Consider the following 15,881-nt stretch of genomic DNA (forward strand, 5'->3'; position numbering starts at 1 on the left):
CTATTATCAGTGGCTGGATACTTACTACGAAACCTATTTTCAATTGCTTGTAACTTTTCCAATATCAAACCATTTAAGCTGAAAAGTCCTATGCTGGATACAGATTTTACAGGTGTACATCCTAGGGATACTTCGGACAACATGGATCAAGTATTTTCAAGAACAAAGCCAGAGCTGAAAGGGGAAAAGAAGGAAGAGGGGTTTTGCATATAACTGCAGAATTTTTTTTTTAAAATAGGCAGCGACAGAGCGAGAGAAAGCTGTTTTCTGAAGCAGAAATCTGAAGTTCAGCTGAGTCCACATGCAGTTTTGCCTCCCTCAGCCGTTTTCTAATCCCTTCTGTCACAGAACCCAGCTTGGAGTCCACGTGCACATTTGGCTTTCCCTCCTTGCTTCCTCTCCCCACAACTAGAAGAGAGATCAGATAAGGAGCTGCAGGTAGACACTGTGCACAGAGAAACAAAGAGACTCTAAATTAGGGAACACCCACCCAAAATCAGGCTCGAATTGACTAGGCAAGGAGACAGAACAGAAGAGCGAGCAGAGTGTCTACTGCATCTAAGTGGTAGCAAGAACAGAGATTGGTAACAACAGACATCAGGGGTCAGGGGGAGTCTAGACTAAAAACAGGGGGAAAAAAACAACTGGAGAAACAGGGCAGCAGCCGCCTGTCTCAACTGGAGCAGTCCAGAGCACGCTCTGTAGTGTGGACGCAAACTCAAAATTCCCCAAGTCCCACCATTCCTCTGCTCTTAACACCCATCCATAAATCCCATGGCAAATTGTATTTGATCATCCTCCAACTGATGTTGGTCCACACAAGAAAATGGCAATCTACATTGCTCCCACATACTCTAGTACCCAAGAGCAAGAGGTCCGAGTAGAAGATGCAGCGGCTCCAACCCTACTGGATCATCACTGCAGGTATCAGCAAGAAGGATTGTGACAGAATCCCTGTTCTCGGCTTTTTAAGAAGAAATACACACCTGCAACCAGATTGGGAAGTGGCAAGCCACCACATTAAAATGAATGTTGACAAGAATGAAAAGTGAAGGACTTGAGAGTTAGAAAACAACAAAGTTACAGCTGCTGGTGCATCACAGTATAGACTGTAACTACGATGAAACCACTGAAGTTGGACAAAGGCCAAATTTACATTCCACTCCTACCACACTGGCCTAAACTTCATCTGGGCACAGGCACATCCATCCGCTCCTGCGGCATCTCAGACTCTTTGTATCTCCAAACAAAACAACCCTCCCTTTTCACCACAGCCGTCCCACGCTGTCCCACAAGTTTTTGTTACAAGGTGAGAAAAGAGTTTCTCAGCTGATATACTTGAACACAGCTCTCCAACAACATATATATATATATTTTTCTCTGGTTGCTGATGAGTTCCCACATGATATTAAAGCAAGCCACTTGAATAAAATTTCTCAGGAGAGCTCAACAACTCTCTACTCTAGAGGCCATCCTGAGATCTTGGTTGCTCAGTTTGCAGAAAGAGAGCTCTTCTGGAACAGAAATCAAAGGTGCTAGGCTTGCATATGTGCACAACACCTGGTCAAGCATGCTAAAAAGAAAAAAAGAAAGAGTTGGTCCCAATCTCAAACTGTGTGTCCAAAACCTACCCAACAGGTCTCGCAGAGCAAACAATGAACCAACAACAGCAAATAAAGCATGCAATCATATAAACAGCAGTAAAAGCATGCCTTAAAGCAAAGGAGTCACATTCAAATCACAGGAAACATGAATTCGAGCATTTCTTAACTTTCATTTAACTAACACCTCCCATAGAATTCCTCACAGCTTTACTAAGTCCTTTTTTAAAGTCCATTTGTTTCCCTATGATCTTCTGTTCAAGTCAGTACTGAACACTGCCACACATAACACCACAGAGAGGAATCTCTACTGACACGGCCTAAATGAAATACAGACATAGAAGGAACCGAAGTCAAAGAGCACCCAACTTCCAACAAGTCATTTCACCTTACCCATCTGCAAGCGGAGGTAGTACGACGAGAAAACTGGTGCTCATAAAGCACTCTGAAGTTGCCAGATGCTATTGCCAACTACTGTAATTTAGGCATTTCCAGTACTAACATGTACCTGGTTATTTCAGAACCTCAAAAGAGGCCAATTACAATGCAGTTCTGCTTGTAAATGGAGTTTACTGTCTGCTGCTTCACAGGCAGCTCTTTCTCACCCCCTTTTGGGCTTTTCAAGGCAAATCCCACAGAACAAGAGACGGAGGGAAATTTGAATTAAAGGTGGCAGTTCTCCCAACCTTCACTTATAGAAAGCAGCACTGCAGCGTTCCTGGCCAACATGGAAAAGATTACAGGATGAAACTATGTCTTTCCCTCTTCACGTGTATTTAGGAAAGACTCTGGATGCAGTTAATCAAACAATTAGCACTGCACATCTAGAAAAAACGGTCAGAACTGCCATCAGATTGGTAAATAAGAAGCACAAATCAAATCAACAATACAGCTAGCAATTAAGTTTAGCCAACTTACCATCATATAAGGATCATCCACAATAGGATAAATATAATCTGTCGTCTGGACCAACGACAAACCTCCATGTCTTAATGGAATAACGCAAGTGTCCATTCCAATTCCTGCAAAGACAGAAATCCATCAGTGAGGTAATTTTGCCCTTAATTAGCTGTTGCTCTTAACAAAAGAACTTACAAAACGCATCTGTGAAGTACAACTCACAATATTGCCTAAACAGACATGGCAAATTCCTTCCTTAGAGAAAGCACGGAGCACAAAAATAGGAGGAAAACCAAGCAAAGAATGAAGACTCCTGACTGGAGCACAACAGAAGTGCAAACGGCTGAAAGCAAGAACTAAACTGCAATGTTCTACGGTTTGTTGCAGCATAATAATAGCGCATTGCTTTTAAGAACATGTGTGGTTGTATGTATGTACATTTAAAGTTAGGAGGAACTAGTGAATTGATATTGTCAAAAGCAAATAGTTTTCCTCAGTCCCAGCTCAACAAAAACATAGTGACAGTTTGAAAAAGACAGACCCTTTCATAAAGGGCATTTCCTCACTTCAGGAGGAACAAAAAGAATGCCACAAGTCACAGCCTAGGCCCTTGATGAAAGATGATTCATCCACTTGGAGCTTCTGCAATTGTGTTAACCTCACCTTATTTGTGAGGCTGAAAGGCAGCGAGACAACCTGCTAGACAGGGAAACTCCTTTGAGAAAACCACACCACCACGCTGATGGTGGGTATTTCAAACAGAATAAGTGATATTAAAACCTCCAGGCATTTGCTGCAATGCAAGACCCTGCACAAAAGTGACAGGTGACACATCACAACATGCTAACTGAAACAATATCCTCGTGTCTTGTAGCAAGGGCAGGTAGCTTACCTCCTTCCTAGGCTGGCAGCAAGCTGCCTAGAATTACTCTGCATACCTCACAGGGCAAGAGTCTTCAAACAACCTGTTTTCAGGGAGGAGATGCCACACAGTAGCTTTTCCCCATGTATTAATGAAACACACTACCTAGGAAGAGCTACAAGCCAGTATTTGGCAGTGTCCTGTACAGAAGGACATCTTGCCTTGGAAGAGAAGGGATACTGACAGAAGCTCACAAGCAGGAATTTAAGGTTGCTCATCCGCTGCAGAAGTTACCAAGCCACGATGCATGATGTCCAGTGTCTCCAGGGAAGTGCATATAAGCAGTTACACAGAGGTGGCTCCTGTATAGGAGCTGGTTTGCCCTTAGTTCACCTAGTCATGCCACAATGCTGCAAGACTGATTTCATTTATGCAGTTTTCCACAACTTCGGCATAAGTGCCGCTTGACAGATGAGCCAAGGGGCCATGACAGTCCATCTGAGGCTACCTTTCTGTCCCCCCCCCCCCAAAAGGATTGACTAAATAAGTGAATCTGTTCAGAGAGGTGACTGAAAACAGTGATTTCAAGGTCCATAACAGCTCTGAGAATTAATGTCAAACTCGCAGTTTCTTACCCATGGATATACTCACAGCCATATTTAAGATTGCTCTGGGTAACATCACTTGCAGAACTAAAAAGGAGCGAGCTTGAGCCTGCTATTGGCAATTGCTCTCTTGACTGCAGCTCAAAAGCATGGTGCATATGCACAGGCTGTAAAGTTACCTGTCTATACCTTTTAAGCACAAGGCATCAGAGGCCAATCACACCAAACTTATCTGAAGACACATTTGTTAAAGGGATACTGACCACAAAAAGCGTATTTTTAAGAGACTTGAACTCTTCACCTTCTATTACTAACAGATTTCCTGTTACATAACATCACACCTACCTATTGATGGCATTAGTCTACTTTTTTACCTTTTCATATAGCTGGAGAAGAAAAATCTATTAGCAGTTCCATTACTGTTTAGAGCCTGTAAGTTTATAAGAGGAAAAAAAAAATCCAGCTAGATAATTAAAACAAACTACTACTGATTTTAGAAATTTGCCAAATTGAAATGCTGTTGTGAACAACTTAATTTAGAAAAAACATATAAATAGCAATTTGGGGATAAAAGCAGCTGGAAGTGTCCTTCATTAGGGAATATTAAATTATAGTGCCACCCCAGCTCCACATACAATTGCTGCTTAGATATTTCATACAAAGATCGCCATTGTTTAAGCAAGAACATGGGCTCCTTACTAATCTCTCACTGAATTCAATCTCTACCAGAATAATGGGTTGCACCCTGTTAGCCCGCTAATAGACAATTAGCAATGTTAAAATAATTTTAAATAAGGTTATTGGACACTAAATTGATAATTAAATAACTTCAGAACAAATACTACATTGATATTCCTAAGCTGAGGAAAAAAATCCATTCTGCACTGCAAAGCAGACATTGAATATGCAGAGCTGAGTAAATAGACAAACAGAATTAAAAGTGTCATTAAACACATTATCTACATTAATTTATCTATATCAATATTACATACAGTAGCTGGTATCAAAATACCTACATTCGCCCTGTTCCCCATGTAGGTGGCTTGTGCAGGTTGTTTTCCCTTATTGCTTGCATCATTGTGCAAATACCAAAAAGTGAAGCTGGCAAGAACACAGAGGTCTTGGAAAGACAGCCTTTCCCAGGCAGCTTCTACAGATGAGCAAAAAAGTTAAGAGTGGGGAACAACGAAAGGACTGAAAGTGAAAATGACAACTGTGAAACAATCTGCTCCCAGTCAGCTAAAGCAAAAAAGTTTCCTCTTGCTCACTTTCTCTGACCCAGGAACAGAGGGGAGGGGAGGGAGAGGGCAACTTCACCTGTGAGTCATCTAATTGTATAAAATTCATTGCATAAATTTTCAAAGGCAATGTATTAATATAGAAGTCTAGAAATTGATACAGCTTCAGTTTGCAAAGCATCTACTGGGGAAAGGAAGGAGACTAACACCTATCACAATGACCATTCCTGACTGATTCTTCTTTGTCGTTGAGTGCACTGCAGGATGTTAAACAATTAAAATAATATTCTTGTATCCCAGATGCAAATAAATGACAACATGAGATTCATTCTTCAGATTTCTGCATGCTACACATGCATTATACAACATGCAATTTTCAAACTGATTAAACAAACTGCAAATGAGATCATGTCACTAAGCAGACCAAACAGAAGGACCACACGTGTCTAGAGGAGCAAACCACTTACCCAACCTGGGCATAACTGCCCCCAGGAACTGTTCATCTTCCTGAAAATGGTTTTCTTGTAAAGATTCAAGCAGTTTCTGTAAGACATCCTGCGGCACTTTGCAGCCTGTGCCTTTCAGTTCAGTGAATCGGGTCAGACGGAAGCTCTTGTCCAGTTCGTAACTTTCTGGGTTAAATGACTCCCGAACAGACATGGTTCTCTCGCACAGACTGCTGGCCTTTCCCACCCCAGAGCAACAGTATCAGTTTCTCTGCTGATCAGTCTAATTAAAAAAAAAAAAAAAAAAATTAAAATTAAAATTTGGAACATCAGAAATTCCTAGGACCTGCAAGACAACAGGTTTTCCACACAGAGCAAGTTAAAAAGAAAGCACTCGATGTCGTCGTTCACTTGTTAAGACAGATGGGGACATCTCACACAACTCATTTCTCTAAGACTACAAAGCAATGACTCCTCTTCCTACATTTACAACTATAATTATGCCAGGCAAATCAGAGAATGAATTTCTTTTCCAGATATGCTGCATAAGTCTTTCATTAAAAAAAAGAATCTAACACACTTACCAACCTCATTTAACACAGAGGTAATGAAAGAAATAATAGATCCCAGAGCACTGAGACGGATTTCCAAAAGACAACCTGGGCCCTGATCCTGCAACACGCTCAGCAGAGACATCTGTTTGTACTCAGCTCACTGCGGGGTCATAATTTTAGCCATTAACATATTAATTGCAAAAATAAGATGCTTTTCAAATAATGGGTCTGCTTCAGTTCTGATGAAAGAAGCTGAAACTCCATAATACACCTGTTGTCCTTGGGGGAAAACGCAAGCTGGGTGTTCTGTTAGTACCGGTAACAGAAGAACAAAGAGGCTGTATTTAAGCAGACTGGTTTACCTACAAACACCTCAGTTTACCTTTTAGTACGTTCGCAGACAGAAAAATGTTGAAAAGTTTCTTGCCTCTCCAGCCCTTTTTTAGTCAGCTAACGATACTGACAATAGAGAGAATTGCCCATTAAAATGGTAATGTAAAAAGACACTGATGCAACTCATTTAATAAAATTCTTAACAATGCATGTCTAATTTTAGAACGTTTTTCCACTCTGACTCACATACACCACACTCCAAAACTAATAAGAGGCCTAACAGAGACACTGACTTCTGAACAGGAATGGCCGTGATAAAATGCAATTCATCTTTCTCAGAGAAGAAGTTTTCAGGAATTACTAAAAACAACCTGTCTGCAGTAGTTTCTTAGAAAGCAAGGATCCTGCCTAACAACAAGAACAGAGTTCAGCAGCATCGCTGACAAAATCTGATACTGATGGTCATGCTGTTACGGGGTTAAGCTGAAAAGCAAAAGAACGAATGCAAGTGACTGGTATTTGCTTAGTTCGACAGCGCTAAACATAAGGAAGAAGTAAATCTACAGGCTGTGCAACTGATCTCCCCTATACAACACTTATTAACAAGTATGTCCATTCCATAAACCTTTAAGTCTACTAATTTATTGAATATACTTCATAGAAATTGAAGTTTTAAGCTCTCCAAGAACTTCTGATGCAAAGCCCAGCTCCCCTTCACAGTACTTTCCCTCCTTCTCTGGGAGGCGTGGCACTTATTTAAAACAAATCTTCCAAAGCCCAAGCTCGGGCAGTAATCCAAACTCTAGTTACAAGAACGTGTCTTGGATGAGCAATGAATTCGGTTCGTAGCTGTTGTCTCCCAATGCAAGACATTAAGCACTTGCAATCAGGAAAAAAAAAAAAAAGTGTCTGGAAAACAACCTGTCAACAGAAACGGGAGACAAAAGCTTTTCAAGGATAGGGGTTTTTTTTTCCCCTTCATTCTTTTTTAACACTTCATTCTAATTAATTCCAGAAATTTATAAAAAGCAGCTTGCCCCACAAGGGAAACATTTTCCTTCATCTAGCTAGCAATTGCAATATGCTTAGCACCCCCTACCTACTCATACAGGAGAGGATTCAGAGGCCACAGCCTACCAAGGAACTTTTTCCAGTCTTGAGAACTGTAAGACACAGCAAATTATGTTCCCTGGTTTGAAAACAAATATTGAAACAAACAAGACGATTTTATTTAATGGAAAACATCCACCGTGCAAGAACACAATAACTTTTTAATTAAGATCTCAATAAAGCTACATGCAACTATGTATTTTGCAGACTGCCATGGGAGCAACCTTCCTTGCAAGACCAAGTTTCTCGGGACTGCTGGCAGTCTATGCAGGCATGCAATCTGTGCGTTAAGCATCCCTCCCCAGTAGAAGAAAACACCTCCTAACCCAGATGTTTCTTACTTTAAAAGAACGGCATAATAAATATTAAAAACTAAAGTTTAACCCTTGCCTCCCTAAAGAGCAGAGAGAGGAGAGCACAGGAGCAAAAGGGGAGAGCGAGATAGAACTAGAGCCAGGTACCTACCCCAAACCAACCCAAGCGCAATTAGCAGCAACCCAACCGCCTGAGACCTACAAGGTGAGGAACTGCAACAACCATTTATCCACGGAGTGCGGCGAGGAGCGCTGCGGAGAGACATGGCTCTGGGACACCTTAAATTTCCAGCCGCTGCCTTTAAAGGCAAGCCAGGGCCTTCACAGTTGCTCTTTGTGCAGCCCGAGAGGAGGAGGAGGAGAAGGCGGGGGTGGAGGAAGAGCAGCCCGGCTCGCTGCATGCAGAGAGGAGCCGCGCAGGCAGCAAGCCCCTTTTCCTTACTGCGGAGAGGGCAAACCCCGCGGGGGGCGGCTGAGCCACGGGTAAGTGACCCCACGCACCCCCACACGGGTCCGGGGCACACGTGCGTGCAGGTAAGATGTCAGCGGGGCGGGGTTAACCCCTCGCTGGCGGAGGCAGGGTTTGCAGGCGGCGGCGGCGGCACGAGCCGCCAGCCCCAGGGCGCGCGCGCGCGCGAAGCGGCCGGTGAAACGTTGGGCGCGCGCGCCCGAGCCCCCCCCCCCCCCCCCAACCCCGCAGCCGCCGCGGCGGCTCCGTGAGGGGGAGGGAGGGGAAGGGTGGTGGGGGGGTGTGAGGTGGAAGGAGGGAAAAAAAAAAAAATGTCGGCGGGCGAAAAATTTAACCCGTCCATTACCGGCGCCGGATTTTTTTAAAGCGGCCGCGGCGGCGGCGCGGTGAGGCGTGCACCCCCCCCCCCCTCCCTCTTCCCCCGCCCTTCCCCCGGGGCCGGGCTGAGGGAGGGCGGCGGGGCCCGGGGCCAGGCGGGCAGCCCGCGCCCCGGCGTCGCCGAGCTGCCCCCCGCGCCCGGCCCGGCGTAACGGCGGAGGCGAATTCCCCTTTAAATCTCCCCGCCTTGCACCCCCACCCCCCCTCCTCCTCCCTCCCTCCCTCCTCAGGTCTCCCTCTTACCGGCTCGCCTCCTCGCCCTCCGCCTCCTCCCGCGAACGGGACTCCCAGCCCAGTCCCACAATGCACCGGGCGCGCCGGGCTCCCTCAGCGCCGCCTGAATAGAAATGCCGCCGCCGCGGCCGCCGCCGGGCACGGGGGGGTTAAACCTCCCCCCCCCCCCACACACACACCCCCGCCTCCCCGCGCCGCGCGCGCGCGCTCCCCGCCCCCTCCCCTTGGGCAGCCGCGCGCGCGCAGCGCTCTCTCCTGCCCCCCCCCACCCCGTCCGCGCGCGTTCCCGTCCGCGCGGCGGTGGCGCGCGCCCTGTTGCAAAGCGACTTGTTGCACGCGCTCCCCGCCCTGCCCGTGCACGCGTGGGCTGCAGGGGCACGTTGCTTTGCACACCCACACACACACACACACCCCCCACACACACCCGTAGCGCAGCGCTCCACGCGGGTGAAGGGGGCGCAGCCCCTTGGGGAGCGGGCGGGCGCTGCTCCGCGCTGCAAGCCCCTCGCTTTTTTTGGGGGGGGGGGGAAGGAGAGCGGCGTAGTGGGGCCACGCAACCACCCCCCCCCCCCCGGAGCTGCTGGGCGGGTGGGAAGTGTTGCACCGCGTGGCTGGACACGGGGGGGGGGGGGGGATATGCATCCTACTTGTGGGGGCTCGCCTCCGGGAGGAAGCGTAATACCGAGGTGCGGTCTAGGTTTTGAAACGGGGTTTAAGAGCAATCTGAGTGCGGTGAGGGCGAGGACAGACCCGGGGGCTCGTTTGGAGTCCTCCCTCCGCCGGGACGCTTTGTGCAGGTGTGCGGCGATGGCTCCCGGGGCGCAGAAACCCCGCTGGCCGCACTGCACGTTTCCTCGCTAAAGCCCAGGTCTCTCTGTGAAATCTACTGCTCCAAGACGTTGTCCGTGAATAGCCAAAATGTTGGGTTCGGGAGCGTTTTGGGGGAGAAAATATAGCTGGAGCTGAGGAGGCTCTGCACTCTTCGTGGCTGGCGTGAGAGACACCCACACCTCCACCAGTGCTGACTCTTGCCCAGAAACTGGACAAAAAGTCACGTTTGATCGACGTTATACCCAAAAGCCGGGCAAGAAAGTAACCGAGGGGGTCAGGTGGACTTGACGGTGGGCAAAAATTGGCCGACGTTAAGTTTTTCTGGATGCAGAGCCAAGACCGTGGCCCTGGGGAACCAGAGGAGCCCTCAGTATTGTCCCCGAGGGTCTCCATTGGTGCGTGGCCCTCGGAGGCTGCAGTTACCACAGCACGAGTGCTGCTACCTGGCTGGGTGTCTTTTTATTTTTCCCCCCAAATCTGGGTTGGAACACACTTCAAAAAACACGTAATCTTGTTTTTAAGCAGGTGGTGATGAGTTCAGTGCAGCCCTGGAAAGCTGCGCTGTGTTTTAAGCACCCGTTCAGCCAGGACATTGTTTCTTGTCTGAGAGTATTTGCCTAAAAATCAACCCTTTTCCATCACCGATTTGCAAAGCATCCCATTTTTTTCTTACACATTTCATGCATAAATCACTGGAATCTAACAGATCATTAATAGGTCTGATTCCCAGTGTCTTCTCAGTTTGTTTTTCTACCTCAAAGTGGTTTCCTTGCTTCTACAGCCCCTTTTCCCAACCAATTAAAGCCAAAAATGAAATGATTCCAACTTAAAAATTGTCTTGCTTTACGTGAAATCAAGTTTTCCCCAGAAAGGATGGGATTTCGGTGTTACGTTGCCAAATAGATAAAAAAGGCAGTTTGCTGCTTGTCATTTGCGATTAAGCACCTAATTACCTAATTGACCGTTAATTCAAAGATTGCCTTTTGTGCAACCATCTTGGAAAAAGTCCTGCCTAAAAACAAGCAGAAAGAGAAGAAATTAAAACGTCGCTTTTCTTGCTCGATTTTAATTACTCTTTTTATCTCCGAGCGAATGTAGCGCCCCTGGACCACGATGCAGAGGACCAGAGGTGCGTGGGAGCTCCCGGCGCCGAGCACCTTGAGGAAGTCCCTAATATTAGTTGTATAATTAATTTATTTTCAGGCTCCTCCCTGTTGCTCTCCTAAAGCATTTCAAGCTCGACACACAAAAGTTGTTTTTTTTCTCTGGGAGCAGCCGTGGTTCGTTTGACCGGTGGTTTTGACAGCAGAGATGAATTGAGGATGCGGCACCCGCAGTTCTGACCTGGAATTTGAACTCTTCTTCGTCCCTCCTCTCAGAGGGAGAGGGGGTGGAAGATCTCAGGATCTTCTGATTGCCATTGATCCGAGCTGATTTCCTGAGCATCGGGTTCGTATCGTGTCTACGTGCTCCTTGATAGATGATTCCAGTCTGAAAAAAACACCGTGTCTCGAGAGGTGGTAATTGGGTGCTCTGATCTAACATTTCTTCAGTGTTTAGCCATCACCCCTACCACTAGCACCTCATTTAAAAAAAAAAAATAATCAGGAAGCGTAAGGAAAGCCATGAGATAAAAGAAAAAAATGAACGTCACTGATTTTTAAGCCCTGACTTCGTTTTTTCCTTTCTGATTTTTTTTTTTTTTTGGAGCAGAGAGGGAATTGAATCATATTTTCATCTTTTTTTTTTTTTTTTTCCCCACATCCATGAGGGCTAGACGCTTATTTCTTTAATACAGGGGAGGAAAAAAAATAATAAATTGAGATTTCCAGGTGGTAGCACGACTGAAAGAAAACCTGAATCCATGTCCCAGCGGACACATGCACCGGGCCCTCGTGCCTGTGCTGGGGTGAGTCTTTGTGTGGGCAAGCAGCGGGCAGGAAAGCGGCTTTGCCAGGAAAACAAGCCAAGAGGGAGCAGCGAGCCACATCTCCGCTGCAGCTTCAGGTCGCTGTTGCTGCACCCAGCATGCACATGCCCCACACTTCTGCTGGGGCCCCATGGTTGAAATGGTGAAACTGGAGGATGTGTGGGATCCAGAAGGGAATCCAGTGCATCCGGGGGAACGTTCTTTTGGTGCAGGCTCATAAGCAAAACCCTAAAAGAGTAATGATGGATCCAGCAGCCCTGGGGAGAGCCCACGCTGCTGGAACCACCTGCTTCATGTAACATTTTCCTAGAGTTAAATGGTTTTCTAATGGTTAAAAAATGATCAGATGGCTTCCCCCCCCACCCCTCCCAAAGGCTTTTTCGCTGTCTGGCGTGCAAAAGCTCCAGCAGAAATTCCATGATCTGGAGCGATTTGGTCCAATGCCATGAGAACGGGCGGCTCTGCACACCTTAGTAAGTGTAAAAGGGAGGAGATCCAAAAAAAAAAAAAAAAAAGAAAAAAAAGACAAGAAGATAAAGAGCCCTCCGTGCTGCAGCCCCTGGGTGCTGCCTGATCTCTCGGTCACATCAAAGCTTGCTGCCTCCTGCGCCAACATGAGGATGCAACAGATGTCCTTAACCTTTACAGGTGCAGGGTCTGCATTTCTTCAGTCTTTTTTCCTTGGATGACTCAGAGCATGGATTATTAGCGGCTTAGATTTCTTTGGCCAAAGTGCATCATTGCATATACATCCGGGTTAAATCTAAGCAATATTTCTGATCCACGTAGGCTTCTGACTTGGTTCTGCATCTTTGGCGTTTACAAAATGACCAACGTTTGAACTCTTCCTGTTCTGTTTCTTAAATGTCAGCAGAAACTTTTTTTTTAAAAATAAAACAATGCAGCCTCCCCCTGCAATGTTTGTAACCAAGAAACTGCGGCATCACAAGAGCATGAGAAAATATTGCTGATTAAAACCAGGGTACGAAATGACAGCGAAAGTGATTTTTTTTTTTTTTTTTTTTTTTTCCCCCCTCATTGCAGAATTCACAGTAAGTGGCTGCTAAAATGGGACCAGCCGGTTCAGCCCCGCTTGTGCTGAATACTGGGTTTAATGCACTGAAACTGCTTCCACTGGCATGTGGGGCTGGTCATATGCTTAAACATATGCATTTACTTAACATCCACAGACTTAGGACCTTATGTGTTAGACAATCTCCTAGTCTAAAATCCAATTGCTGTGGTTTTTTGATATGAAAACTTTTAACTTTGGTGTGATAATTTAACTTCTCGTGTTATAAAACATCTCACCGCGTAGCTTTTCCCCCACCTCCTTCTGTTTTGACAAAGCAAAGTTTGTGCTACCGTCGGCTTTCCTTGCCTTGTTTTTCTCTTCTTCCTGCATCTCATTAATACACAAGTGGTATTAAATAATAATGATGCCAGGAGTGGCCTCTGCTGTGCCTCAATGTTTGCTCCTTTTTACTTCGAGGAGCAGATGTTCCCTGTCTTTGTTTTCTGTTGCCAAATGGGGACTTTGCCCCTTTAACCTTTGATAAGGTGCTTTAATCGTCTCTGACGTGAGATTTTATCAAAAGCCTTGGCAGAAGCTAAATAAATGATACCCGTCCAGTGGCTTTTATTAAATGTTTCCATCGTGTTTTACAACAGTTTAAGGAAGTGCAGTTTCCTCTGCGCTTTTGCAGGCTGTATTTATCCCATGCTCCCTTCGCCCTGTTGCTCTCTCCCCAGCCCCGGTGGGCTCAGGTTGGGCTAAGCCCCCTTGTCACTTCACCCAGGTGGCCATCCACCTCGGAGGGAGCACCCATGGGTGCAGGGGAACCGACCAGGGCTCTGCAGAGCTGGGTGCTGCCCCAGCACCAGCCCCTAACCAAGCTGCACTGCGTACCAGTCAAACAGGGTGAGCCTGCCTACAAACAGTCGATGGACTCCGACTGGTCTCGCCTGGACCCTGTTTTCCAGTGATTGCCGATGCGAGACGGGGAGGGTGACATGTACATGGATGCTGCTGAGGTCTTGGTGCTTGTTCTCCTCTTGCCATATACGTGGCCAGAGGTCACCGACTGCTTTTGCACCAGCAGTTAAACGCCATTGCGCATTAAAGCTGCTCTAACCCTTCCTATAAAGAGGCACCCTCACAACACCCATCTCTTCCTCATCCCTTTTGCAGCGTTTCATACCTTGCTCCTGCACTCGGTTGCCCCGAAAGCCTCAAGGGAGCATTCACCTCCCAATTTCTACCTATTTAATTGCCCGAGCCTCACCATGGCTCGTACCAACAGCCGTCAGCCCTGGGCTGGGTAGCGAGGGCTCTCCCAGAGCAGGCAGACTGAGTTGCAACTTAGATGGAAGCGTGCCTGGCTCCGAGAAGCCTTATGGGCAATTTGGGAAGGCGGCGCTTGGCAGCCGAGGCACGTCTGTGTGCTCTCCCACGGCCTCTTGCAAAAGAGCCGCTTGCAGCGTTAGGGGTGGCTTCTGCTGAACCCCCCTTGGCCTTACCCACATCTCCCCAAAATTGCCTTAGATTTGGTGTTCCCACCCCTGCCTTTGCTGTCTCAACCTATTTGACATCCTTGCCATGTCACACCTGGGGAACACTTCACTGACCCTCTTCTTCTGGGCTGGGTGGCAGACGTTGCAGAGCTGCTCTTTGTTACCGGCCGGTTGGTCTCCGCATGGAAAATCAAACAAGCGCCTGGGGCTGGGTGATGCAGCAGCCTCTGCCATGCTCCCGGCAGCGCTGCCTACACGTGAGCCACCTTATCCCCCTCCGGCCCCGAAAGTTCACCCGTGCTAATGACGCCTTCTTCGGTGGGCAAGCTTTGAGCCTTGCATTGTCCGCTAGCGCGCTCCTTGTGTCCTTCACAAAGGACAGGGCTTTGTTTCCCCAAGCCACAACGTCCCACCATGCTGAGCTTGGGCATCCCCAAAAATTTACCATCCTCCCCTGCCAAAAAAATCTTTGGCTGGGTCATACCCTGTGGAGAGTGTGTTGGAGCAGCAGCTCCTGCAACGTGGATGGCACCTGCACAGCACCATTATCACCGCGGTGGGGGTGCTCCTGCCTCACGCACAGCCTGCACACCCCGTGCTTTTCTGCATCGAGCTCCTCTCCAAGGCTGGAGCCTATCAATAATTCAGGAGCCTCACCTCCCGCCCCGCTTTGCACACCACTACCCCGCTTGTTTCAGAAAGGGCTGTGCCATCCTGCCAGCCAGACCTGTAGCCACCCGATACGGGCTCTCTTGGGGTGAGCCTCAAACGCTGACTTCCCGAAGTACCGTCTGGAGCGATGGGTGCAGCTGAGCTGAGCCAACGATCCTATTCCGGCTGCTGGCACTCGCCGAAACATCTGCCTCGCCTGGATCGCGCTTGTTGATGGAGCTGTGTACAGCTCCCAGCACGTCGTTTGGGAATATAAATTGAGTTCCTCTGAGCTGGAACCACCTGCTTCAGATAATTTCTTTGGCAAGGAGTCTTCTTACTTACTCTCCAGTTTTTTTCTGTCTACCCAGTAGCAAGGGGGGGTTTGGTATTGATGGGTGGGAGTTTAGGTGGACCCATGGGGGCTGGGGCGCAGCAGAAGGCAAATGTGCTGTTTAATTTATATAATCATAGAAGCACAGAAGGGTGTGGGTTGGAAGGGACCTTTGAAGGTCATCTATCTATCTAGTCCACCCCTCCTGCAATGGACAGGGACAGCTTTTACTAGACCAGGTTGCTCAAAGCTGCATCCAACCTGACCTTGAACACTTCCAGTGGTGGGGCATCCACGGCTTCTCTGGGTGACCTGTTCCTGTGTCCCACCACCTTCATCATAAAAAAATTCTTCCTTATGTGCAGTCTAAATCTACCATCTTTCAGCTTAAAAGACTGTGGTGGGTTGACCTTGGCTGAGGGCCAGCTCTCAGACCTCCCAGCAGGACTCATGCAGAGGGGCTGGGGCTTCATCCAGAGGAGTTTTCCCAAATCCCATCAAGACAGAGGTGAGACATGCTCCTCTCCTCCACCACTGACGGGCTGAACGGCCTCAGCTTGGACTTGAGCTTCTGTCT

General features: G+C 47.5%; 1 protein-coding gene and 1 long non-coding RNA gene across 5 annotated transcripts in view; one reads left to right on the plus strand and one right to left on the minus strand.

Annotated features, from left to right (window-relative positions):
- The window catches only part of SEPHS1 (selenophosphate synthetase 1), a 25,372-nt gene extending 16,180 nt beyond the window's left edge, over nucleotides 1-9,192 (minus strand). Inside the window, exons 1-3 of one of the 3 annotated variants that reach the window (XM_075766758.1) lie at nucleotides 9,054-9,192; nucleotides 5,674-5,935; nucleotides 2,520-2,623 (exon numbers count right to left, since the gene is read on the minus strand). In XM_075766758.1, coding sequence (XP_075622873.1) covers nucleotides 2,520-2,623; nucleotides 5,674-5,866 — 297 coding nt within the window. In that variant the 5' untranslated portion in view covers nucleotides 5,867-5,935; nucleotides 9,054-9,192. Of the gene's footprint in view, nucleotides 1-2,519; nucleotides 2,624-5,673; nucleotides 5,936-8,114; nucleotides 8,296-9,053 lie in introns of those variants that run through there. The other 2 variants (XM_075766844.1, XM_075766676.1) reach the window with 2 other exon arrangements.
- LOC142603919 (uncharacterized) lies at nucleotides 8,314-13,452 on the plus strand. Of its 2 annotated transcripts, none has more exons than XR_012837802.1 (3): nucleotides 8,314-8,450; nucleotides 11,079-11,784; nucleotides 11,979-13,452. It is a non-coding gene; the product is annotated as an uncharacterized LOC142603919 (long non-coding RNA). The 2 variants fall into 2 exon arrangements; XR_012837803.1 differs by having other exon boundaries at nucleotides 8,371-8,497.
- Nucleotides 13,453-15,881: the final 2,429 nt, after the last annotated feature.

This window comes from Balearica regulorum, chromosome 1, assembly GCF_011004875.1.
Source record: "Balearica regulorum gibbericeps isolate bBalReg1 chromosome 1, bBalReg1.pri, whole genome shotgun sequence".
Taxonomy (NCBI): Eukaryota; Metazoa; Chordata; class Aves; order Gruiformes; family Gruidae; genus Balearica; species Balearica regulorum.